Source organism: Podarcis melisellensis, assembly GCF_964234715.1.
Source record: "Podarcis melisellensis genome assembly, chromosome: 13".
In the NCBI taxonomy this organism is placed as follows: domain Eukaryota; kingdom Metazoa; phylum Chordata; class Lepidosauria; order Squamata; family Lacertidae; genus Podarcis; species Podarcis melisellensis.
In genome coordinates, this window is record NC_138545.1 from 32,923,643 (window position 1) to 32,948,106 (window position 24,464).

Here is a 24,464-nt window from a genome sequence, read left to right on the forward strand (position 1 = left end):
TGAAAATAGTGACGTCCTAAGGAAAAGTGGGACATTCCGGGATCAAATCAAAATCTGGGACTGTTTCTGTAAATCTGCATCTGCCCCTGGAAAATAGGGACACTTGGAGGATCTGTAAAGACATTTTTATTTATCCCTACTCATAGATATAATGCAATGGCGTAATGAATCTATTTTACAAAGACAAAACAAAACAAAAAAAAAACCCTTCCCTTCCTTCTGTATGTAGTGTAAAGTGCATTTCAGGGAACCAAGCAAGCAGTAGTGGCTAATTTACGGTTACCAGCTTTTTTTCAATGAATCTGGAGACCCTTTTTTTTTTTTGGAAGCTGAGTAGCAACAGGGAGTCAGTAGTGGGGATGGTGAAGCAAAAGACCCTGGGCCCAAGCACACATGCAAAGCCCTTCTTTCGCACCCTATGAAACATAAATGTGCAGAGTTTTTAAAAACGGGTGCGCGACTCCCCTGATGAGTCAAAAAACAAAGGGGGAAGGGGGCAGGAGATCTGTACCACCGAACGTCCCCGGTTCCTCTTTGGCAGTGGCAGCAGCAGCCTCAGCAGCCCGGAGCCAGCCTGGTACCGCAGTTGGCTCTGGCTGGCTTCAAGAGCTGCCCGCTGCCCGCTGCCGTGGTGCCCGCCTTTTTTCCTCTTCGGAAGTCCCCAAATGATGTGTTGCGCACAAGACACATCATATGGGGCCTTCCAGCGAGGAAAAATGGTGGGAGTCATGGCAGCGAGCAGCTCCTGAAGCCAGCCAGAGCCAACTGTGCTACCAGGCTGGCTCTGGGCTGCTGAGGATGCCGCTGCCACGTTTCCCAGGAACAGATTTGCAAATCTGGGGACATTCCAGGGATGGAATTTGTCCGGGGACAGATTTACAAATCTGGGGACTGTCCCCAGGAACTGGGGATGTCTGGTAACCCTAGTAATTTCCACTGGACCTGATGTGGTTGCTAGGTCACAGGGGTGTGGCCAAATTGTTCTTGTTTTATGCCCATTCACCTTTGCAAAGATACTGCGGATACTTAAGCATTGCAGTTTTACAAACAGCACCTTACTAAACTGAAAAGTGCCATACTTTATTTCAGAAGGGGTCCTTGCTGTCAGTTGCTTCTCCACTGGGAGAGGAAGTTGTGTGGCCTCCATCTGTTGTGGTTCTCTCCTTATCTTCTTCCTTTGCAAAGAAACAAGCATTTCAGTTTTATCAATGCCTAGTACCGAAGTGTCTTACCTTGGTTTAGAAGGGGTCACTGCTGTCACTGGATCATTGCTATTCTAGACCATATGCTACTAGATTTTTTATTTCATTTCTGCTGTAAGACATGGCTAGTCAGCACCCTTAGCCATGGCTAGTTGGCATCTGCCAACGAGGAAGTTCTGCTTGTATTTAATAAGGTGTCTCTGCAGCTGTTATGTCAACCTAAAATAGAAACTTTTCATCACCAGTCAGCCACATGATAAATGGAATCATGGCTATTCTACCAAAATGGCAAAGAAAAAAACAACCAACCAGAAGCAACTGGATCTAGCGTAAATAGATAGTAATCACTGTAACGTTAAGGAAATCCCGTCAAGAGACTAGAATGGTTCCAGGCCCGATTTCACACTGACAAAAATAGAAGCCGATGTTACACTCAGACAAGGAACAAATTAACTATTTTCTTGGGGAACTATTGCTGCATTTTAACAGAAGCCAAAGATAGGCCTCAAAAGTTACAGCACTTCTTCTGAACTGCCCTAGAGGTTCACACTTCCCTTTCAGATTATTCACACCTAGCCCCTGAGGTACCTAAAGAGATTTATGGTGGGCTCCTGAGTCTACCAAATTAGTAGACCAGTTACAGATCCTCCAAGTGCCCCTATTTTCCAGGGATGTGCCTGATTTCATAGAATCATAGAGTTGGAAGAGACCACAAGGGCCATCGAGTCCAACCCCCTGCCAAGCAGGAAACACCATCAGAGCACTCCTGACATATGGTTGTCAAGCCTCTGCTTAAAGACCTCCAAAGAAGGAGACTCCACCACACTCCTTGGCAGCAAATTCCACTGTTGAACAGCTCTTACTGTCAGGAAGTTCTTCCTAATGTTTAGGTGGAATCTTCTTTCTTGTAGTTTGGATCCATTGCTCCGTGTCCGCTTCTCTGGAGCAGCAGAAAACAACCTTTCTCCCTCCTCTATGTGATATCCTTTTATATATTTGAACATGGCTATCATATCACCCCTTAACCTCCTCTTCTCCAGGCTAAACATGCCCAGCTCCCTTAGCCGTTCCTCATAAGGCATCGTTTCCAGGCCTTTGACCATTTTGGTTGCCTCCTCTGGACACGTTCCAGTTTGTCAGTGTCCTTCTTGAATTGTGGTGCCCAGAACTGGACACAGTACTCCAGGTGAGGTCTGACCAGAGCAGAATACAGTGGCACTATTACTTCCCTTGATCTAGATGCTATACTCCTATTGATGCAGCCCAGAATTGCATTGGCTTTTTTAGATTTAGAGAAGCCATCCCAGTTTCTGAATTGTCCCACTTTCCCTTAGGATGTCCCTATTCTCATTACAAAAATGTTGGAGGGTATGAAGTTATCCAACCCCTGAGCAACCTGAAGTCATTTCTGTATAGGGAAGTTTTAAAATGTTTAATATCTTATTATGTTTTTATATACGCTGGAAGCTGCCCAGAGTGGCTGAGGAAACCCAGTAAGATGTGTGGGGTGTAAATAGTAAAATATTGTTATGGAATGGGACGTCCCTATTTTCATTATCAAAATGTTAGAGGATATGCAGTTAATGCCATTTATTGAGCTGACGGTAATAATACAGTAATAATAATTTTATGTGTACCCCGCCCATCTGATTGGGTTGCCCCAGCCATTCTAGGCAGCTTCCAACATTATATATATATATATATATATATATATATATATATATATATATATATATATACATTAATGAAGTATTTATAGTGCATAGTCCAAACCCAATAGATATATTTGCCAGTATAGGTTAAAAAAAGAGAAAAAGGTAAAGGACCCCTGGACGGTTAAGCCCAGTGAAAGGTGACTTATAGGGTGCAGCGCTCATCTCGCTTTTCAGGCCAAGGGAGCTGGCGTTTGTCCACAGACAGCTTTCCAGGTCATATGACCAGCATGACTTCTTCTTCTTCTTCTTTGGTGATCACTCATAGCCGAGTAAGATTGTCTTCCATAAACATGGTTTTAACAATGAGTCCCTTAAGTGACTGTGGAGGCCAATTCTGGATCCACACATCCTTCCACAGTGGGGACATTGGTTTCCAGGTGGGAGTTGATCACGGTGTGGATTTGCCAAGCATGCCTTCCTCTTAGCACGTTTCTCCCTTGTGTCCTGAGTTTGAGTGTCTTCAAAGCCCATGAGACCTTTGGTAAAGGCTGTTCTCCAATTGGAGCACTCGCAGGCCAGTGTTTCCCAGTTATCGGTGTTTATACCACATTTTTAAAGATTTGCCTTGAGACAGTCTTTAAACCTCTTTTGTTGACCACCAGCATTACACTTTCCATTTTTAAGTTCAGAATAGAGTAGTTGCTTTGGAAGACGATCATCAGGCATCCGCACATGACCAGTCCAATGAATTTGATGTTGAAGAATCATTGCTTCAACACTGGTAATCTTTGCTTCTTCCAGTACACTGATATTAGTTTGCCTGTCTTCCAAAGTGATGTGTAAAAATTTTCAGAGACACCGTTGATGGAATCTTTTGAGGAGTTGGAGATGGCGTTTATAAGTGGCCCATGTTTCACAAGCATATAGTAAGGTTGGTAGTACAATAGCTTTGTAAACAAGCGTTTTGGTTTCCCTGAGAATGTCCTGGTCCTCAAGCACTCTGCACTTCCATCGGGAGAAAGCTGCACTTGCAGAGCTCAGGCAACGCTGAATTTCGGCATCAATGTTGGCCCTTGTGGAAAGATAACTGCTACTGGCACACGAAAGACCGTGACGAGTGCCAGAGAGCACAGAAACACTGTTTACCTTCCCACCGCAGCAGTACCTATTTATCTACTTGCACTGGCATGCTTTCAAACTGTTAGGTTGGCAAGAGCTGGAACAGAGCAACGGGAGCTCATCTTGTCGCGGGGATTCGAACTGCTGACCTTCTGATCGGCAAGCCCAAGAGGCTCAGTTATTTAGGCCACAGTGCCACCCGCATCCCTGTATAATGGGCCCCAGACCCCAGAATTAATGAGATGCAAGGGAAACCTGTTTACTTCAACCAACATTTCTTAATATATTTTGGACTTACGGTATCTTCATTGCTCAGATTTCCAAACGTGCTTTGAGATGCAGCTAGGTAATTGGAGATGAAATGGAGTTGTTGCTTCTTTGAGGGATGCTGCAGAAAATTTGTTTTAAATATTGGGTATCATACGACCATGCACACAAGTGATTTCCAATGTCAAACCCTCTACAATTGTGGTTGCTGTACTCCAAGCAATAAGCATCAATATTTGCTTCTCATAATTCTCTCTACTTTCAAGAAGCAAAATATTTCCTTACTGGCAGTCATTACAGCAGAACACAACTGGAGATGAAGTAGTTTCAAGCAAGGAACGTAGATTTTTCATTTCTTGAGGCAAGTTGAAACTGAGGATCTTGTTCAGTTTTCTAACATGTGACTCCCTGGTAAACTTGATTCTCTTCACTTGGTTTAAATCCTTCTCCTGAGGACCATAGAAGGGAGGGGGGAAACTGCACAGTTAGGCAAATTATAGAAAAATATTCTGCATGGAGGCAGAGGGGTGGTAGCTCCTGGCAACAAAAGTGAGCCTTTCGGATTGAGATTGGCTGAGTGGTACAGAAAGCTAATTGATAGAAAAGTATCCAGGATACTGTCTCTACACTGAAATTGATTACGGAAGGATGTGTAGAACAGAAAAGAGTGTGGCTTTGAGATTTTGGGGGAAATTTAAAAATAAATTACTGGGCACTTTACTTGGTACAGCGAATTCCAGTTGCCCTCATGGACCTGGGTCCACTGGAGTCAATAGCGGATCTTCTAAATCTTTGTCTTTCTCAGATCCAGGACATATATTTAACCCCAAATGCAACCCAGATCCACTGGCTTCTCATATTTGTACGTCTGTTTTTCTCTCTTTAGGATGATAGATGGCAGGGGCTCTCTGCAGAGGGCTACTATAATGAACAATGAACCATCACTTAGCATTGCCCCAAAGAGGAAATAAATCACCAGAAAATGAGGACACAGTTTTGTATAAAATGCAAATTGAGAAATAAATGCAAATTGAGAAATAATTACTGTAATTCAAATAGAAATACAATACATCTCACCATCACAGGGAAGACTGAGACAAAGTGACTGAGTAGGTACACGTCTGCTTGCCTGGTGCTGTTCACTGTTGATAGGCAACTCTTCCCTATCTTTCAGCTGGACTTGGGCTAGGCAGCCCTTCAAACAGAGAATGGTCCTCTGTAAAGTAAGACACATGGCCACCCTAAACTTACAACTCCCGTCATCCCTGGCTATTGGCAATGATGACTGGGGCTGATGGGAACTGTCAATTGAAAAATCACGTTTTTGTGGGAAAAAAGCTTGGGATGTCCTGGTCTTTACTTTTTGAAATATGGCAGTCCTAGACTGCTAGCCAGTCAGAGTTTGGCTGCAGGCCTGCCAAGCAGGATTCAGTAGTCTGAATCTGTGGAAAGGCTGAGGCCTACTGAATACTCATATATATGAGCTGGAGATAATCTACTGCATGGAAAAGAGAAACGCCCATTTATCTCATGAGGAGCTGGTTCATATTACTACACCCATTTTTATCAGCTGTCTTTGAATTACACTTCAGAATCTTTGTTCTCACCTGCCTGCCCCAAATTCTTGTTGCGTTGCCTCAGGACTTGTGCTAAATTAGTATTCTTTCTCTGTCTTTCATGCTCTGTGCTAACTTATATTTAAAACAGCGAGATAGCACTTTGAACTGAAATTAAACCTTCTGAAAAACACAGTTTTCAGAGATAACAGGAACTTAAACCACCCAATTCCCTTCCTGTTCCCTAGATAAAAACCCCTTGCCTTTCCCCAACCCCGATAAAGGAGATAGTATGATATCCCAGAGAGGACATGATCGCTACTTTTTATTTTGCTGGCATTTGAGATTTTAATTAGATTAGTTGTCATAACCAGAAGGGAGATATGCAAGTGTTCCTGGTTCAATTACAGGTTTCCAGATTATTCTGTTCATTCAGAGGGAAATGGTAAACATTTAAAAGTGGAATGGAAATGGAATTGACTTCTGCAGGTTTCAAGAAAAGGCAGGGGAGAGGCTCTTTGGGTAACCTAGATTCCTATTAAGCCAGGTTTAATCTTCAACAAATTAATACTTAAGGCTGCAATATATCTCCATTTACTCAGTAGAGTAAGCCCCATTGAGCTCAGGACTTCCTTTTTTGGCTGCATACAATCCATACATTTAAAGCCCATTTTGTTGTTGTTTAGTCGTGTCCGACTCTTCGTGACCCCATGGACCAGAGCACACCAGGCACTCCTGTCTTCCACTGCCTCACACAGCTTGGTCAAACTCATGTTCATAGCTTAGAGAACACTGTCCAACTGTCCTCTGTCATCCATCTTGTCCTCTGTCATCCCCTTCTCATTGTGCCCTCAATCTTTCCCAACATCAGGGTCTTTTCCAGGGAGTCTTCTCATGAGGTAGCCAAAGTATTGGAGCCTCAACTTCAGGATCTGTCCTTCCAGTGAGCACTCAGGGCTGATTTCCTTAAGAATGGTTAGATTTGATCTTCTTGCAGTCCATGGGACTCCAGCACCATAATTCAAAAGCATCAATTCTTCGCCAATCAGCCTTATTTATGGTCTAGCTCTCACTTCCATACATCACTACAGTACTGGGAAAACCCACAGCTTTCCCTACAGAATCATGAGAACTGTATTTTATACCTCACAGAGCTACAATAACCAGCATCTACACTTCCAAGAATTCTTTGGGGGAATTCATGCGATTTAAATATATGGTGTGTACGCAGCCTTAGTAGCAACATTCTGGCTGCATGATTGTGTGTATAATTCTGTACAGAGCCCATGCACAAACCATCTCAGTGCAAGCCAGAGAGAAAAATCCCATTTCATACGCTGGATTACTTCCATATGTCCCAGTTCAGATACCCGAGGAAGAAAGTCACATGTATTTGGTTTCAGTCACAGAATAACTGATGCCTGTTCTGCTGGGCTACATACGATAAAGAGGATGGAGCAACTCCCCTATGAGGAAAGGTTGAATCACTGGGGACTTTTAATTTGGAGAATAGGTAAGAGGTGACGTGACAAAAAATTTCTGCCTACAGAAAAGCGTTTATCCTTTTCTCATTACTCTAGAACTCATGAAGATCCTCTGAAACTGAATGTAGAAAGATTCAGGACAGATAACAGAAAGTACTTTTTCATTCAGCACATAGTTAAAACTATGGAACTCACTCCTACACAGGACAGTGATAACTACCACTTGGATGGCTGTAAAAGAGGACTTGACAAGCTCATAGATAAGATTTTCCATAGCTATTAGCCATGATGGCTATGTTCTGCCTCCATAGCTGAAGGCAGTAATGCATTTGAATCTCAGTTGCTAGAAACCACAGAAAGGAAGAGTGCTATTGTACTCCAGTCCTGCTATAAGGTTTACCACAGGCATCTGGTTGGCCGCTGTGAGAACAGGGTGCTGGCTCAATGGGCCTGATCCAGCATGTGTTTTCTTATGCTCTTACACTCTTGTGCACACACACAGGATGTACATATGACTGATGGGGATACAAATTGTCTCTCCCTGCTCATCTGGGTGGTGGGCTGGGTTGAGAGGTTCAAACTTCCCAGATCCCATTCCCAGCACTGTGTCTACTTTAATCCTTTGTTTTGTTGCTGACAAAATCATTTGGGGTTTTTTTTTTGGGGGGGGGCAGTTTTTTGCTTGGGAGCTGTATTAGGCTCCCAGGCCAAGGATTAGCCACGCCAGCTAAAATAGGACTAGGCTGCGAGTCTCCCATTGAAATCAGTAAGGTGTTGACGCTGCAATCCAACGCAGAGACAGGTTTCAATAGTTCACCTAACTCAGCATAAAATACTTATCCGGCTCTTCCAAACATAAAACTGCGCCCACTCAAAATGCGTATGGGAGATCTGGGATAAAAAAACCGAAGTCTGCTTTAATACCTAATTATGCTGTCATAACTTTAAAAAATCATAAACCCAACAAACCAAAGGTTTTCCTTAATTATGCTTTTTCCTGATGCTCATTTGTACAGGCGCTTATTTGTAGGGTTTTGTTTGTTTTTTGCAAAACGTTGTTTTCCGGGATGCCTTTTTCCTTGTCTTTTTTCGTTGCCGTTCTTCATTTCTGCAGAGAATTGACGGCTGGAGGGGCGGCGGCCGCCGCGCTAAGCTCTCGGGAGACAGCTGGGAGAAGAGCGGAGGCACCACGTGACCCGCGCGTGCCGCATTTCTTCCTCGGCGGCGGAAGGCGAGGATGCGCTCGCGACAAACCGCCGCTCCCTCCCTCCCTCAGAAAAGGAGCGTCTTCTCTATCGCAATGCGCGTGCGCGAGCAGCGGCCATGCCCTCCCCGCCTCCCCCCCCCACCTTTGCTTCGGTTACTAGTTGACGTCTCTGCCACGAGACTTTGTCCGTCACGCTAGTCCCCTCCCCCTCATCCGCCGTAGAAAGAAAGAAAGAAAAAAAGCCAAGCTCGGGCAACAACAGGGAGGAAAAGGCGCGGGCGGATCCCAATGGCCCGTGGTGGACGTCTCCTAGCTCTCTTCCTCTCAGGCGCCTCGCCGTTGCCGCCGCCGCCGCCCTCCACTACCACCAGCGCGCAGGCGCTCCGGCGCGTGCGTCACGTCGCGAGCGCCCTCCGCCTCCCCGCTCCCCTCCTCGGCCGGGAGGGGGCACAGGCGCGCGAGGCCAAGGGGAGGAGAGAAAGTTGGAGCGCGCACGCGCAGTGGAGGCAGTCCTATCCACGGCCGTCTAAGGAGGGAGGAGGAGGGTGGCGGCGGAGGCAGCAGCAGCAGCGACAGCAGCACGACGACCCACAGCAGGTCAACTTGGCTCGCTCGCGGGAGGCCCTCGCCCCTTCTCTCTCTCGGTTGGGCCAGGTTCGGCCTGCTCCTCCCCATCCTCCTCCGCCTCTTGGCTTCGGTCTCCGCCTTCTGTCACTGGGGGGTCGCCGCCTCCCCCTCAGTGCGCGCGCGCGCTGGGCCTCCCCCTTCGCCTCAGTAGCAGCAGCAGCAGCAGCAGCAACCTCCGCTGCCGCCGCCTCGTCGTTCTCCTCAGCCACCTTCTCTTGCCGTCTCGCTGCCGCCGCCGCCGCGATGCCGGAGAAGCGGCCCTTCGAGCGGCTCCCGGGCGAGGTGCGCCCCATCAATTACGGGCTCTGCCTCAAGCCTGACCTTATCGACTTCACCTTCGAGGGGAAACTCGAGGCCGCCGTGGAGGTAAACGCGGGGCTGGAAGTGGGCGAGGCGAGGGCGCGCGCGCGTGTATGTGTGTAAAGATCTGAGGGTGAACGTGTGGGCTTGGGGTGGGGAAAGGAGTGCGTGTAGGGTTCGGGGCGGGCGATGGTGACTGTGGCTTGGAAGGCCCCGGTGTGTGGGGTAGGATAGGTGCGCCCGGGGAAGAAGGTGGGGAGTTGGCCCCAAGAGGAGGAATGCGGGCGAATAGCTCCGTGATGGATAGAATAGGGGTAAGCGTCGGGTGTGGGGCTTGGGCAGCAGGGATGGGAAGAAGGTGCACGAGTAAAAAGGGGAGAAGGGTTTCTATGAAGTGTAGGGGTGGGATGGAGTATTTGGAGGGACAATACTCCTGTTGGGCTGATTCTGGATCATGTTTCTGGTGGGCAGCCTCCCGAGATGGTTAGTGGTCACTGCTCTTCTTTGTATTGTGTGTGCGTTATGTTATTGTTGTGTTTTTTTTTGGGGGGGGGAGTTAAGACTTACCTGAGTGGGAAGGTATGCCTGCCTTTGGTGAAAGAGGGAGATCTGTTCTTTGAGTGTGCTGTTGGGAAGTACACTTCCAAATTAAGTGAAACTTGCCTAAGATAAGTGTGTTTGCAGGAGTGAAGGACATGTTCTCTAGGATGGGAGGTGGCCTCTTGGCTTCTTCAAGAAGTTGAGAAGATTTTCTGGTTTTAATGAGGAAGTCTAATTCATAAGGGGTGGATACATTCTTGTATGATTGAATAGGTTGGGGAATCCTGATGTTAGCAGTTTTTATCTCTGCTCCTGTAGGTTTGGAGAAGGTTTCTTAGTTAGGATGGGAACATTTACTTGAGGAATTTGTCAATGAGGTTCTCCTTGGATTCATGACATATGGTGTATCTTTGACTATGCAAGGAGATTCAAGTAAGCGGTGTAAAATTTGTAGCAAAATGACCTCAGATGGGCATTACAGTGGTACCTTGGGTTACATACGCTTCAGGTTACAGACTCCGCTAACCCAGAAATATTATCTCAGGTTAAGAACTTTGCTTCAGGATGAGAACAGAAATCGTGCTCTGGCGGCACAGCAGCAGCAGGAGGTCCCATTAGCCAAAGTGATGCTTCAGGTTAAGAACAGTTTCAGGTTAAGAACAGACCTCCAGAACGAATTAAGTACTTAACACGAGGTACCACTGTATTCAGTTATTTTGGATCAGAATTATAAAGGAGCAAACCATGAGTTTGGCGTGTCTTCTCTTAGAATTAGTTAAGGGCAGGAACTTTCTTTGGAAATGTTTTTTTTTTAAAGAGTGCTGAGATAGGGAGACTTTTGCCAATGAGTGTCATGTTGAGAATTATATGTGCAGGACATTCCTCTTGGACTCAGGGTAAGAGATGGGGGACTGTTGGTTCATGCTTTTTAGGGCTTCCTTAATAGGGAATAATATGAGCAGATGAAGGAGTGCCTTGCTCAGCAGCAGGGCTTTTGTGTGATGTGAAAGGTAGTGGAATGGAGTATGTATCTTTCAGTAGGCTGTTTGTATCTGCAGTCAGTTTCAAGTTATGTGATAGTCCGCCAATTAGGTATGGAAGTGAGTAGAGTTTACTTAGGAAAGAGATGCAAGTGGAATTGTTTCCTTATGTCTTGCTACACATTCTTGTGATGCTCTTTCTTTCCATGTGTCTCTCCTAAGGAATCCTAACAAAACAAAAAAATTCCTTCCAGTAGCGCCTTAGAGACCAACTAAGTTTGTTCTTGGTATAAGCTTTCGTGTGCATGCACACTTCTTCAGATACACTGAAACAGTTGGTCTCTAAGGTGCTACTGGAAGGATTTAAAAAAAAAAAAATTTTTGTTTCGACTATGGCAGACCAAAAGGGCTACCTACCTGTAACTAGAACTAAGGAATCCTGTTAGTGATCTTTATCCATTGCCTTACATTCCCGTAGGGCAAGAATCATAACAAAGCCTGAAGAAATGTGTGTTTTGTGTTGCTGATATTGTTTTTGTAGTCGGTATTTTTTACTTTTTCCTCAGTATTGTAGTAACACTTCTGTTTTTTCTTAGAATTGGGATTGTTGATTTCAGTCAGCAGAACAGTGGGATGATTCTTGGGTAAAGGTTCTGCACAATCTTAAAATCCAGATGGGATGGAGGTTGATAGGCCTGCTTCTTATTTCAGCTACCTATCTGAGAAAATGTCTGTGCAATACACAATCATGACATCAGGTTCCTTTTAATATAGAGGACAGTTTCCCTTGAAAACAGGTGTGTGAGGAATGCAGTTTGCTAGATTTCTCTGGGCTCTTTCCTAATCTGGGATCATTCAAATGAATAAGTTACAGTTTAAGATACCAGGAAGAGCCTCAGTTCTTTGTAACACAGCTCTTTGTCATAGAGTTCTAAAACCCTGTCATTAATAATGAATCCTTCATGAGTAAGGCTGGTTAAGTCTCCTGGGGCATAATTCGGTCAAGAGGAGTACTGTATGCTAAACTAGTTCTATTTCTGGCGTATTTTAGATTTGGGGAGGATGGCGTGATATAAACTGGAGAGAATTTCTGGGACTGTTGAGAACCTTGAAGATTACCGTACTGTTGGTGAATAAAAGTTATTAAGACTGCAATCCTATCCATACTTATCTGGGACCAGGCCCAGTTGAATTGAATAGGCCTGACTTCTGAGTAGACATGATTAAGATTGCACTACAGATAGGAAGGAATTTTTTTTTTTAATTGCTTCTATTTCCTTTAGCTAATACGGCAGTCTCCAAAACTTTGCTAAAATACAAACCTATGTCCTGTAATGTTTATTTGCACTTAGTTTCTACTAGCTGGTCTTTAGACCGACATTTAAAATTGGAAAGTTTCAAACATGCTATAATCATACTGGAAAAATGTATATTTCATATGACTCAGCAATTATTTAGATTTCAGCATTCATTCAAGCAGATGGATCACCAGGAGCCTAGGACTTTTCCTGGTTCAGGCTAGTACTGAAATACCCCAAAATATTTAGTTTTGTTCAGAGTGCTTCAATTCTAAGTCCTGACCAGATAGTTCAGTCATGACATTGAAGCCATGTCTAGAAATCATAGGTGGTGTTGTTCTTGGTGTTGTTTTAAAAAAGGTTTGATACTTTCCTTTCATTCAGCAAGAGCATATCTGCAAGAGCATTCAAGTGAGCTAGTTTGCAATACAAACTAGTTGTTTCAGCCTTTAAGGGTACATGCAAACCAACTGAATTATTTATGAGGGGAAGTATTTTCAAGACACTATAGATATTAAAAGACAAGTTAAACTCCATTATTCAGAAGGCAGCAGTGTCCAGAAAGAGCCCCAACTGACTGGGATGGAGAAAATTTGTTTTGTCCATAACTGGCTTTGTGTCTCAGCAGGAGCAAATTTCACTTTGAAGTGTTGAGCGAGCGTATTTGGCTACATAAGCAGAGCAGGAAACACTGAAAGGTGACCAGTTGTGTAAATACCATGGAGACAACGTGCAGGGAAATGGAATGCAAGTTGTTAAAATGATTCTGATTTTGAAAACAACTCCAGCAGAGAATGGTGTGCATGTTTCCAAGTTAACTGGACTGTGATATGTCTGTTGATGGGGGTTGGGTGGGAGGAAGGGAAGAGAATGAGGCTATAAATGAACCACCAGTTCAGTTAAATAAAAACATGATTTCTCAAGCAAATGTGTTCAATAAGTGTGGTGACACTTGCAAATGTTGGGTGTTAAATTAGGATGGAAAGTAGCCAAGATTGAACAAGGCGTATTAATTATTTCCCATCCACCTTGCTGCAAAGGTTCCTTGGCCAATTATGCTAGCACCCTGTGACTGGCTTTTGACACTTGTAAAAATCATTTCAAAATGTGCTGTAGTTTGTGGCTGATGATAATACACTTAAAATAAGAGACAATAACATTTTCCCTTTTTGAGCCCTAGCATAGAATTGAGCATGTTTCCAGTAGTTATAAAAGCTAATATTTCTGAAATGGGCAGTTTGTGGAGAACTAATGTACATGATTTAGCTTTAACTTGGCAAGTTCCATTTCATAGTTTGGGGAAATTCTGGGGAATTTCTGAAACTGCTGTTTTAAAGTATCTTGAGATAATGTTCCAGGAATCTGAATGTGTGTGCTTAACTTACGGTACTTAAGTTACTTTCTAAAGCATTCCTGACAGTTGTCTTAAGTTAAAATTTATCTTGAAAGCCTTCAGTTGTATTAGAAGGGTCAGAATATGTGCTTAGGTATATGCTTGCAGCTTATAAGGTGGCCCTGTGCCTACAGTATGTCTTGGGGCCTGGATTCAAGTTACAGATTGACCCTGTACTTGCTTTGGTGATTTTGAACAAATCCCCAGGAGGAAAATGGGAGTAATATATTTCTGTTGTGGTCAGTGTGTCTAATTTGAATCAACCTCCTATTAGAAGGGAGGTCAGAATGATCTGAAAATAACTTAGAATATCTCTTGATTTTGTATTTTTCAGTGTGTGTAGAAATGAAAAACAAACCTAACCTACCGTAATAATGTTGAGTGTCTTGTGAATGATGATTGCGATACATCCTAATCTACAGGACCTGAAACCAGCAGTAGTTTGGGAGAAAGCCAGTATTGCTTTGTGACTGCACAGGTTCATGCTAAGTCCTGGGACAAAATACTTTCTCACTTGAAGGTTAAAGGGAGCCAGTGTGGTATAGTGAACAGTGGGGGTAGTGGACTTTGACTAGAGAGACCTGGCTTCAAATCCCCACTGAGCCATGAAGCACATTGCATGACCTTAGGCCAGTCACTATCTCACAAGGCTGCTAGGATAAATCCCTGTGCATGTTGCCCTAAACTCCTTGCATAGAGCATGAGATACAAAGGTTAATAATAAAAAAGTAATAAAATGTTGCCACCTGAGTAACTTGGAGTTAGCCAAACGTTGAAGGAAACATTTTCAGCTGTGTCTTGAAAGTGTAATTTCCTCTACTATTTCACAAGGTCAGTGAACAATCATAGAACAACTGAAAACCATAATGTTAACCCACCAATTTAAGCACCAGATTAGCAGAAGGTCAACACACTTATCAGTGAAAGAGACTTGTAATAGGAGTTCAGCTGTTGCAGAGAGTTTCCATTGGTGACAACTTATGCACTTCAGTTTCCAATGAGATATGCTAAACGGTGCTTGTAACCTCATTTTAGGACACTAAGTGGCCAAGCATATAAGCTTTTTAATTGAACCCTTTGCTTTGGCAGCTCTCTTGTTCATACCAGCTCTAGAGAACAGGAAACTTTGATCATCTGATATTTGATTATTATTGATGCTGTAGCAAGTCACATTATTTCAATGACTGGTAAATGAGTTACACTTTATTTTCAGCCTTTCATTTTGGCACTGCTTTGTTTTTCTACTTGGTAAAAAACTTGGCATATTGGGAAGAAAAACCCAATGCTGTGATGTGTTTAAGTATAATAAATTGGCACATGCACCAATAGTATGTTAACACAATCACTAAGTTTATTGGTAGCCACAAAAATACTTCCGTGTCTAGTGACCCATTACAGTTGTTGTGCAACATTTTCATTTTTTGTTGAAGAACCATGAAAACACAATTCTTTGTTGGTAAGGCAATTTATTATGGCTACGGTACTGGATATACTTACCTGGAGGGACGCGGGTGGCGCTGTGGTCTAAACCACTGAGCCCCTTGGGCTTGCCATTTGGAAGGTCGGTGGTTCGAATCCCCGTGATGGAGTGAGCACCTGCTGCTCTGTCCCAGCTCCTGCCAACCTAGCAGTTCGAAAGCATGCCAGTGCAAGTAGTTAAATAGGTGCTGCTGTGATGGGAAGGTAAACAGCATTTCCGTGCACTCTGGCGTCCATCATGATGTTCCATTGCACCAGAAGCAGTTTAGTCATGCTGGCCACATGACCTGGAAAGCTGTCAGTGGACAAACGCTGGCTTCCTCAGCCTGAAAGCAAGTTGAGCACTGCAACCCCATAGTCACCTTTGACTGGACTTAACCATCCAGGGGTCCTTTACCTTAAAAAACAACAAAAAACTTTCCTGGAAATAGGTTCAGTGAGATTAATGGAAGCTCTGAGTAGATATGTATATTTAATAAATTTGTCCATAAAAATACAGTATTTTCTCATTGCAGCTTAACAACATTTAAACACTGTAAAATTATCTAAAATATAAGCAATATAAACGGAATCACAACAGCAAAAACATAGGATTGTAATGCAAACAGCAGTATTTATGCTCCATTCTTTCATAAGGTATCTCCTCTTTTTATCCTGGAAACTAAAATGCTCTTATCTTTGAAATTAAAACAACAACAACTCTTGAGGCACAGTACAGAGGCAGGATTCCATAAACTCTTACACTGGCTTTCCCCATTGGTGAGCACTCCTGTACTTTTCTGTGAAAGCGCTGTTTCTGCCAATGACCACCTCTACTTTCATGCACAAAAAAACCTTTGTGGCAGAAAAGAGAAATGATTTCTTTCCCACTGGGCATTTGGGAGATGCAGCAGAAAGGAGATGCTGCTGGCTTTTCCTGCAACATCAGATGGGAAGAAAAAATGTCCCTTTGGAGGGACTTGAGGGAATGATGCATCAATGGTAAGCACTGGTTTACCACTGTTAAGCAATGATTCAGATAGTAAACTAAGCCATATAAACTTAAAACCCCAAAGTGTTTATAACCTCATATCCTTCTCAGTGCTCAGTTGCGAACACCTTGCTGTGCTACCTGCTCTGTATGAGGTTTAGACATCAAAGGATCATGGATACTTTTTTATTAATTTGCAGAATTCCTCCCACAGGGAGTTTGTGGAGGTCCTTGCCTTGAACAGATTTTTGAAACAGTGTAAAATCTTTTTGTATGGATAAACATTTAGTAGTAGGTGATTCGGGAAGGGAAGGAGGAGATATGTAACTTCATGGCTAGTTCTGAATGTCCAGTTCAAAACATAGGCAGAGGTCTTTCCCAGCCTTACTGAGTCTTTGTTCCCAACAATACTGGACCAGAAAACTAATTTCACCTTTGACCTTGAAACTGTATTGCAAGCCTGTATTAGAGCCAAAGCATTTTTATGGTGTGACGTATTCTATGAGAATAAGGGTACCAGGTATTAAGGGTGCCTTCCCTTACGTTGGAAGCTGACTTTAACTTTGTGAGCAACTGTAAAATAATGCCCTCCAAACTATAATAGGGTAGGTTTCTGCTATGCATATAAGCTGTCAGGAAAATGTCAGATTGTGAATGGCATCTTCTACCTTAAAGCTCAGACAAAGGAAGGGACCTTTTAAAGCTCTTCATTTGTAGTGTCTCATTGGTCTTCTGATTTAGCTGAAGGATATGCTGATGTACTTAGTAAACTTTAACCTGCCTGCTGCTTTTTATAGCTGGCTTGTTCAGTATCTGCCAGGTTTGTAGATCATGCTGATTAGGTGTTAATTTTGTGTTTCAGTTCAGTCTGTTTAAGATGCTGAATATCTTCGACTGTGTGTGTGCAATATATTTGTACACTGGTCGGGCAATAGTTGAAGGTCAAAAATTTTAATACAGTAATATGTTTCCTCCAGAGGTTCTGAAAATTACAGTAACTAGGGCAATGGCTGGGATCCAAATATCCACACAACTAGTTCCACACACTTAAAAAGGATGTTTGACAGTTTACTTGAGCTGTAGCTTCTTATGCCACATAACAAATGATTTTTGATAATCTGGGGATTTTTAGAAGTTGCTTGTGTTATAGTATAGGGTGCTTTGATATTCAAAGAGAAAAAAATATTACTAGGTATGCAAAGGTACTTGGGCATACCTAAAGTAGATCTTTGAAAACTCGCGAATTGTCTTGTGTAGGTAGCAATATTTCAGGCAGGATATCTTGGAATTCCTGGCATTCGTGTCTAGCCTGTTGGTCCATTATTTCTAGATCTAGGCAGATTTGGCCCTCCAACCTCTGAAATTCTTGATGTCAGCAACGTTGTAATTAGTTAAACTCAGCCAAGTGGTTATACAAGTTTAAGAACAACTTTTGCATAGGAATTGACTTTGACAAAGATTGTCAAACTGTCATCTGAATGCTGAATTGCATTCTTTTCCTGCATAGAACAGGAGTCTTGAGCGGAGGAAGCTGTTGCTTTGTTTTCTATTAGCAGATTTACTGTTTGGATACTATAATCCACATTGGATGCAAATCAGTGGGAAAATGTGGTTGCCTAGATAAGGCCTTATAATTACTGTAGCTGCTTTCATTTGTTCACAGATGTGATCTTACAAAGCTCTTTCTGTTGTTGGGTGGAAATTGGTTTGATTTCATGTATTTTGGAGAATAAATAACTTGGTCACAGTCCAATATATTGGGAGGGCTAGCTGCCTGGCATGGACTATAAAGTTGTAAGCAGTGGTGAATTCTGATTGAGGGATTAGCTGCTCATCTCACTGTTCACTCTCCTGGCCTCTACATGCTACTTCTTCTCTTAGAACTTTGTCCTCATCCATACTTTAATGAATAAGGGAACAGATCTTCTTTTGAAGAGCATAGTGCATAAGAGAGAATATAAAGAAGGATATATCCTAGGCTAAAGTTATTGTGTGTTTTAAAGTTCAACACACCAATTATCCACACATAGATTGCTGTTATATAAAAGTCTATCTATCTCTAAAATATACCTAAAATGTTAATAGAACATATTATAATAGAAGATGGTGTAATAAATATAATGAAAGGCTAACTATTAAAAGCAAGGTTGCAGAACTTGTGGCCCTCCAAAAATAGCTGGATTATAGCTGCCATCATCTTTGACCATTGGCCAAGCTGGGTGGGGCCCCAACAACATCTGGAGGGCCGCAGGTTCCTCATTGCTCTGTTAAAGTTATTCAGATTATAGGAGCAGTACATGGGAAGTGCAACCTTGCTTCTGCTTCACAACCTCTGTGAATTTTGATACCATCAACCATGGTATCCTCTTGGACTAGTGCCACGGGATAGGAAATTGGTGTGCTCTGTTATAGTTGCTCTAGTCCTATCTACATGGCTAAATTCAGAGAGTGACATTGGGAGAGTATTTTTTAGCCCTGTGGCAGTTGTGCTATGCGTCGTGCCCTCCAGATGTTGTGTACTACAGCCTTCATCAACCCCAGTCAGGATGGCCAATTGCAAGGAAGACAAGAGTTGTAAAGAACCTCTGGAGGGCACCACATTGACTACTTTCTATTGAATAACATACAGACTCCACATTCAATCCACTTGACCACAGCTGGCTACTGCTGCTGAAAATATCAACATGAGGTTCTATAATAAGGAACACAGACTTCCCATTTTATGAAAAATGTTTTCACCGGTGCATGGGGATTCTGTATTGTGCATGCACTAGAGTAATGGGAAAACTTTGTTTTGATATCATTTCTCAGCATTTTTTCTAAAACTTGCATTTCTTTTTGTAGAAAACTGATATTCCCTACAGTTGTTAAAGCTATCACATGTTTCCTTAATAGTCAGGGCTGGCCTGTCTATGAGGCAGGCACCTCAGGCAGCAGAATCCAAGGGGCACATCCATGGATGCACCTTTCCCACTGGAGAAGCTAGAAGTGGTTGCAGTGGGTTCTGATGAGATCTCATGAGAGATGCCTCTGGATACATTGGGCAATCTCGCCAGAACCTTGGAAGCTGCAGCTGCAGAACCCTGGTCAGCAAGGCTTTGGTGGAAGTGGCAAGGGGGGAGGCAGGCAGTGCATAGGCAGGACAGCACCTTCCTATTACACCTCAGCTGGTAAAATTGGACAGGCTGCCCCTGTTAATAGATGTAATCAAGAATGCCATTAGTATTTCCAGTAATTCTTCATTGTTTGAGGTGTTGTTGCAGGAAAACTGGAAGTGAATGTTTTGGATGAACATACAGGGTTGTACCCAACATTAGTTATATTCTGAGTATAACTGAAATTAATGGGCATTGCTAACCCAGATCCATAAATTTCAGTGGGTCTGGTCTGAGTAAAACTTAGTTGGATACAATCCATAGTTTCTGTTCTAATTACTTGATATTTTTTTGAAAAAAATAATTCACATGTCAGTATTCATGTTTGTACTAGCTGCTTTCCAGAAAACAAATTTTCCAGTTCTGTAAGAGGCTTTCAAATATTAATCACCATTGCATAGCTCTTTCCTTAATGTATCTGCTTCCCTGCAAAGCATTTAATGTCTGCATTTTCTATTTGCCTGCAATATAAAATGTCGTATGTTGAACTGCATTTGGATACTTGCTTTTGTTGCTCTCAAACAAGATTTAATCCTGAGCGTATCATGTAAGTGAAGCCTTATTGAAATCAATTTGACTCCTGCTAGCATGAGTCCATTTTCACAAGCTCACATTTTGTATAACCTGCTGCCTGTGTGCATAATTTGTTGATGCCTTGTTTCTGGAACTTCATGGGGCTGAACATTTAATTATATGTAACCATTAACTTGGTTCCTGTAAATGTTTTCTGGTGCTTCACACACTCTTGAAAGGCACTGTTGTGTGTTTGCAAGAATATTAACATATTATCACATTTAAATGACAATGAAGGTACATTCAAAAACAGCCTCTCATGTTGTTCAGGGCCACATATTTGTTGTTCATGTATTATATGTTCTGGAGTGTGTAGGGCAGGGGTGGCTAACATTTGGCACTCAAGATGTTGGATTCCTAACTCCATCGCTCTGACCATTGCCCATGGTGGCTGCATCTGATGGGAAGCCACCTCTGGTGTAGGGTGTTAAAGGTATATCTTTAAAGTTAAATGTGGTACCATTCCCTTTGGGTCAAATATGGATTAGCTGTTTCTCTTTATTGACATGCTACATAGTTGCCTTGGCTTGATATTTGAGTGGACCTAGTTAGCTAAAGGAGTCTTGTTGTATAGACTGAAAATTTAACTTGCCTGACAAGCATTGGTTGTTGGGGCCTTCATGTGTTGGATCTGTCAGTTAATTCCAGTTGATTCTCAATGCATAGTAACTATGCAACTGTATGGGGGGGCATGGGTGTTGATGGGAATGCTAGTCTTCTGAATTCACTATTGAGATTTGAACAAATTTGTATCATTTGGGGATCCGTGGCTTTTTAATAATAATAATAATAATACTGTGGTGGTATTGTTCTTGTTTGTTACTTTGGTATGCATTTTTGTATTTTTATATTGTAAACCACCCTATAATTCTTTGATGAAGGGTGGTATAGAAATTCAATAAATAATAACAATAACTGTGGTGCATACAAAACTTGAATAGTATTTTAGCCAACTAAGCACTGAAATCAGATTTTTTTAAAGGAACTAATTTCAAATAGCAAGAATAATGTGGGTTAAAATAAACAACCAGTTTCCTGAAAATCAGATTTTTCTGTAGAGGCACCAGCATGTAGAGAGCTGAAAAATTATTTTGGATTTCGGAGTATCAGTTTAAAACTTCTAGGCACTTGTGTGACCACAATTTTGGACTTTTCCCAACCCTAGCTGATACAGTGTTGTGGGGTAGCTTAGGTTGCAGATTCCAGTTGACTTTCCAGCAATCCTTGCTCTCCTTTAGGTATGATAAACTACTTATCCAGAGGGGATATTCTGTATTGAGCAAGTTGCTCATTGTGAGATTGTAATACTCGCTATAAAGTTATAAATGTAATGATTGTTCACTATGTTGTAAACAATCACTCCTGTGGAAATGCTGTAGGTGTGAATGGAAGAATAGTGGTCTTGGGTTTTATTTGCATTGAAGCAGCTTTAAAAGTTCACTTCAACAGCTTGCCAAACTTTTTTTTTTAATTGTTACCGTACTCAATGTTAAATGAAACATTAAGGTATAAAGTTGAATGTGTATTTTACAGGTGAAGCAGGCGACTAATCAGATTGTGATGAATTGTGCTGACATCGACATCATTACAGCTTCCTATGCACCGGAGGGAGATGAAGGTAAGAGGGAATTTGCATGTAGCTTCTGTATGTTCAGTCTCCAGATGCAATATTGATCAAATAATGAATTTAGTTGTATAGCAAGTGTTTCCAGATTGTTTTGACATAGTGACTTTAAAGTAATCTCTCCCTTCTACATTTTGGATGATGTCTAAAATCTGCAGCATATTAGAAAGGAAAATGTATTCAAGTAAAAAAAGAGATAATGACTTGGTTTGTGCATAATATTGAGCTAAAAAATGGCTAAGTATGAATATCCAAGTGTGTTGGGTACACAGAATGAAAATTTCACAGCTGCTTTGCTCCTCCCCTGGTTTTACTGCTGTCACATTACCCAAAGCAAACCCATGGTTTGACTTAATGTTATATGTGAACATGGGCTCATAGTTTATCTCACTCTAAACAAACCGCAAGCTGTGTAGTAGCCAAGGTTTGTTCTTGCCTTACTGCTCATGGTTTCTTTGGGAGAGATATGCAGCAGCTGGGCCTGGGGAAGAGTAAAATGCCTTTAGTTTTCACTTTGTGTACTCATGCATATGGAGCCATCGTTTGGCTTGGTCTTATGTGTAACCAGGCCATTATAACTTGTTTTGCTTTAAAACATCTTCCTCTGTCATATTATGCAGCTTGTTAATTCATGCTTAGCCATGGTTTGGCTTAGTGCTATGTGAGAACTGGGGCATTGTGATAAAAATCTTGGGTTTAATAAGATTATAGCTTGTCCCAGTTCTTCAAGAAAGTGAAGACGCTTGATTAAGGAGGCATTGTTGTGGCTGCCAGCACCATCACCTCAGTATTTTCAGCTGCTGCATACTTTGTACCAAGTCTACAAACATGTGATCTTGAAAACTGGGTATAGTTTACCAGCCATGTATGGTGTTACACTAGTGATGCAAAACTGGTTTGGTTGCTGCAGGGGAATTGTTGAGTGTCTGACTGTCAAGCACAGATGGTTGGTAGACTACATTTGTTTTGGATGGTTGTAAGTTTGTAGGCCAGCCTTCGATAAAATGCCTATTTAACATGCCCTAGAGATGACTTTTTGATCAGGATTTAACTTGGGCAATGATCCACCCTCCTCTGGAATGTGTGACTTGGATTACTTGAATGAGTAATCTGAAACTGGTTTGTTTTGTGGATAGCTTTTTATGGTGCAACTGCTCTTTGTGACACACTGGATTGAACTGCAGTGGTTGTGTGTGGTAGTGACAGCATAAGAACAGAAGAGCCCTGCTGGGTCAGGCCAAAGGCCCATCTAGTCCAGCACTATTTTCACAGTGGCTAACCAGAGCCTATGGGTAGCTCATACGCACAGTAGCTCTCCTGCTTGTAATGCCCAGAAAGTAGTGGTCAGAGAAGCATTGCCTCTTAACACTGAAAGTACTACATAGCCATCGTGACAAAGTTATGAGCTTATCATGCGTTGTTATGTCCACTTTTAAGTCATCCAGGTTGGTTGCTACATCTTACTGCAGTAGATTCCACGATTGTGGTCTGCCTCACAGTAAGGGATTGGAGTAGACAATCAATTAGTCTCTCTCAGTCAGCAAGTCCTATGCCATTTATATAAAACTTCAACATACAAAAGGTGATATGGGGGGTGGAAGAGGATTCCTTGTGACCTTTCCACCTGCTGAAATCTCCTTTTCTCTCCCCATTGAGAATTTTAACAAAATTGAACAGGGGCGGGTGGGCAGATTCCTGCCTGTTTAAATCTATGTTAGTACAATTGAGCTGACAGGAACACATCTGGGTTTTTGGATTCTCTGCAAAGCTCAAAGCACGTTATATCTGGTGAGAGCACATGGATGGGCACCAGAAAGCTCAGTCAAGCTTATTGCTACTGTTACTTGTGAATGTATATGCCACTTTTTTGCAAGACTTACACAAAAGTAGCATAGTTTTAAAAACAGTAGTGACACTTTAAAGTAGTGGGAGCCATGGGATTGCATGCTCCTTCCCTCCTCAAGTACGATTTCTCTTCCCAGCCTTAAATTAGGGTTACCTTTTAACCAAGAGCTGAGACCAGGATTTGAGGTTTTTCCCATGGTTGAGAGAACCTCATTAGCATCATCTGTGATTACTATTAGTGCTGATGTAACATGGAACCACAATTAAGACTGGCTGTGCTTCTTGTGGGAAGCAAGGGGCCAGAAAGATCTAGTAAGCTATCCTGCAATCCCCTCATAATCTCATAATGGTGGTTAAAATATTGGGATTGTTACATCTGTACTGGAACTATATGCTTTATCTTTCCACAGTTAGCTGACCAGAAACTTTGCCATTGTAGAACTTCCTGTTCTGGCTTTCTCAGTGTTGTCATGCTCCGGTTCTGAAGGCCTTGCCTTTCAAAGTTTTTAATGGCATGCCAAGCCATATCTATATTAAAAGCTTTTGCAAAATTCAAAGCATAATTTATCTTTCTTGTGGTTGTGCTGTAAAATAGAGGGTGACTGAAATGTTTAATTTCTAATATTTACATATTTCTGATGGATTAAGGCAATTTATAAATAAAGATTGCTAAGAAAGATATTCTAAAAACTGCTGATATGTAGTAGAAGTCTTTGCTACTTGCCTAAAAGTGAGCAGTGATTAGGCCAAGTATAACTTAGGGAGTTATTCCAAACCTGGTGCCACAACCAAAAAAGGCCTCCTCTTTCACACGCTTCTGCTGCGCAAGTGAAGGTGGAGAGGTTTCTGAGAAGATCGGCGGAAGTTCTTGGAGAGCCAGTTCTTAAAATATTTTGGACCCAAGATGTTCAGAACTTGAGCTGTGCCTCAAAACAAATTTGTAAATAGTGCAGCTAGCTAAGAACTAGTTTAATATGATCTGATCATCCATACTGTATTTGGTCAGTACCCTGTAAGTCTCATTCTAAACTAGTCTATCTTCAAGGGTATTTCCATGTAAAGCATGCTATAGTAGTTAACAAGGAGGTGATCAGAGTATGAATAACTGAGGACAGGTTTGGTTTCTCAAGGAAATGGACGAAGCTCCTCTTTCCTGCCTCCACATGGAAATGCAAGGGTGCATTTGGGCC

At 42.3% G+C, this 24,464-nt stretch overlaps 1 protein-coding gene across 1 annotated transcript in view; it reads left to right on the forward strand.

Moving 5' to 3' along the window:
- The first annotated feature begins 8,376 nt into the window (after positions 1-8,376).
- Positions 8,377-24,464, forward strand: part of NPEPPS (aminopeptidase puromycin sensitive) — a 74,129-nt gene continuing 58,041 nt past the window's right edge. The window contains exons 1-2 of the mRNA XM_081885573.1: positions 8,377-9,483; positions 21,339-21,423. Coding sequence (XP_081741699.1) covers positions 8,779-9,483; positions 21,339-21,423 — 790 coding nt within the window. The 5' untranslated portion in view covers positions 8,377-8,778. The remainder of the gene's footprint in view (positions 9,484-21,338; positions 21,424-24,464) is intronic.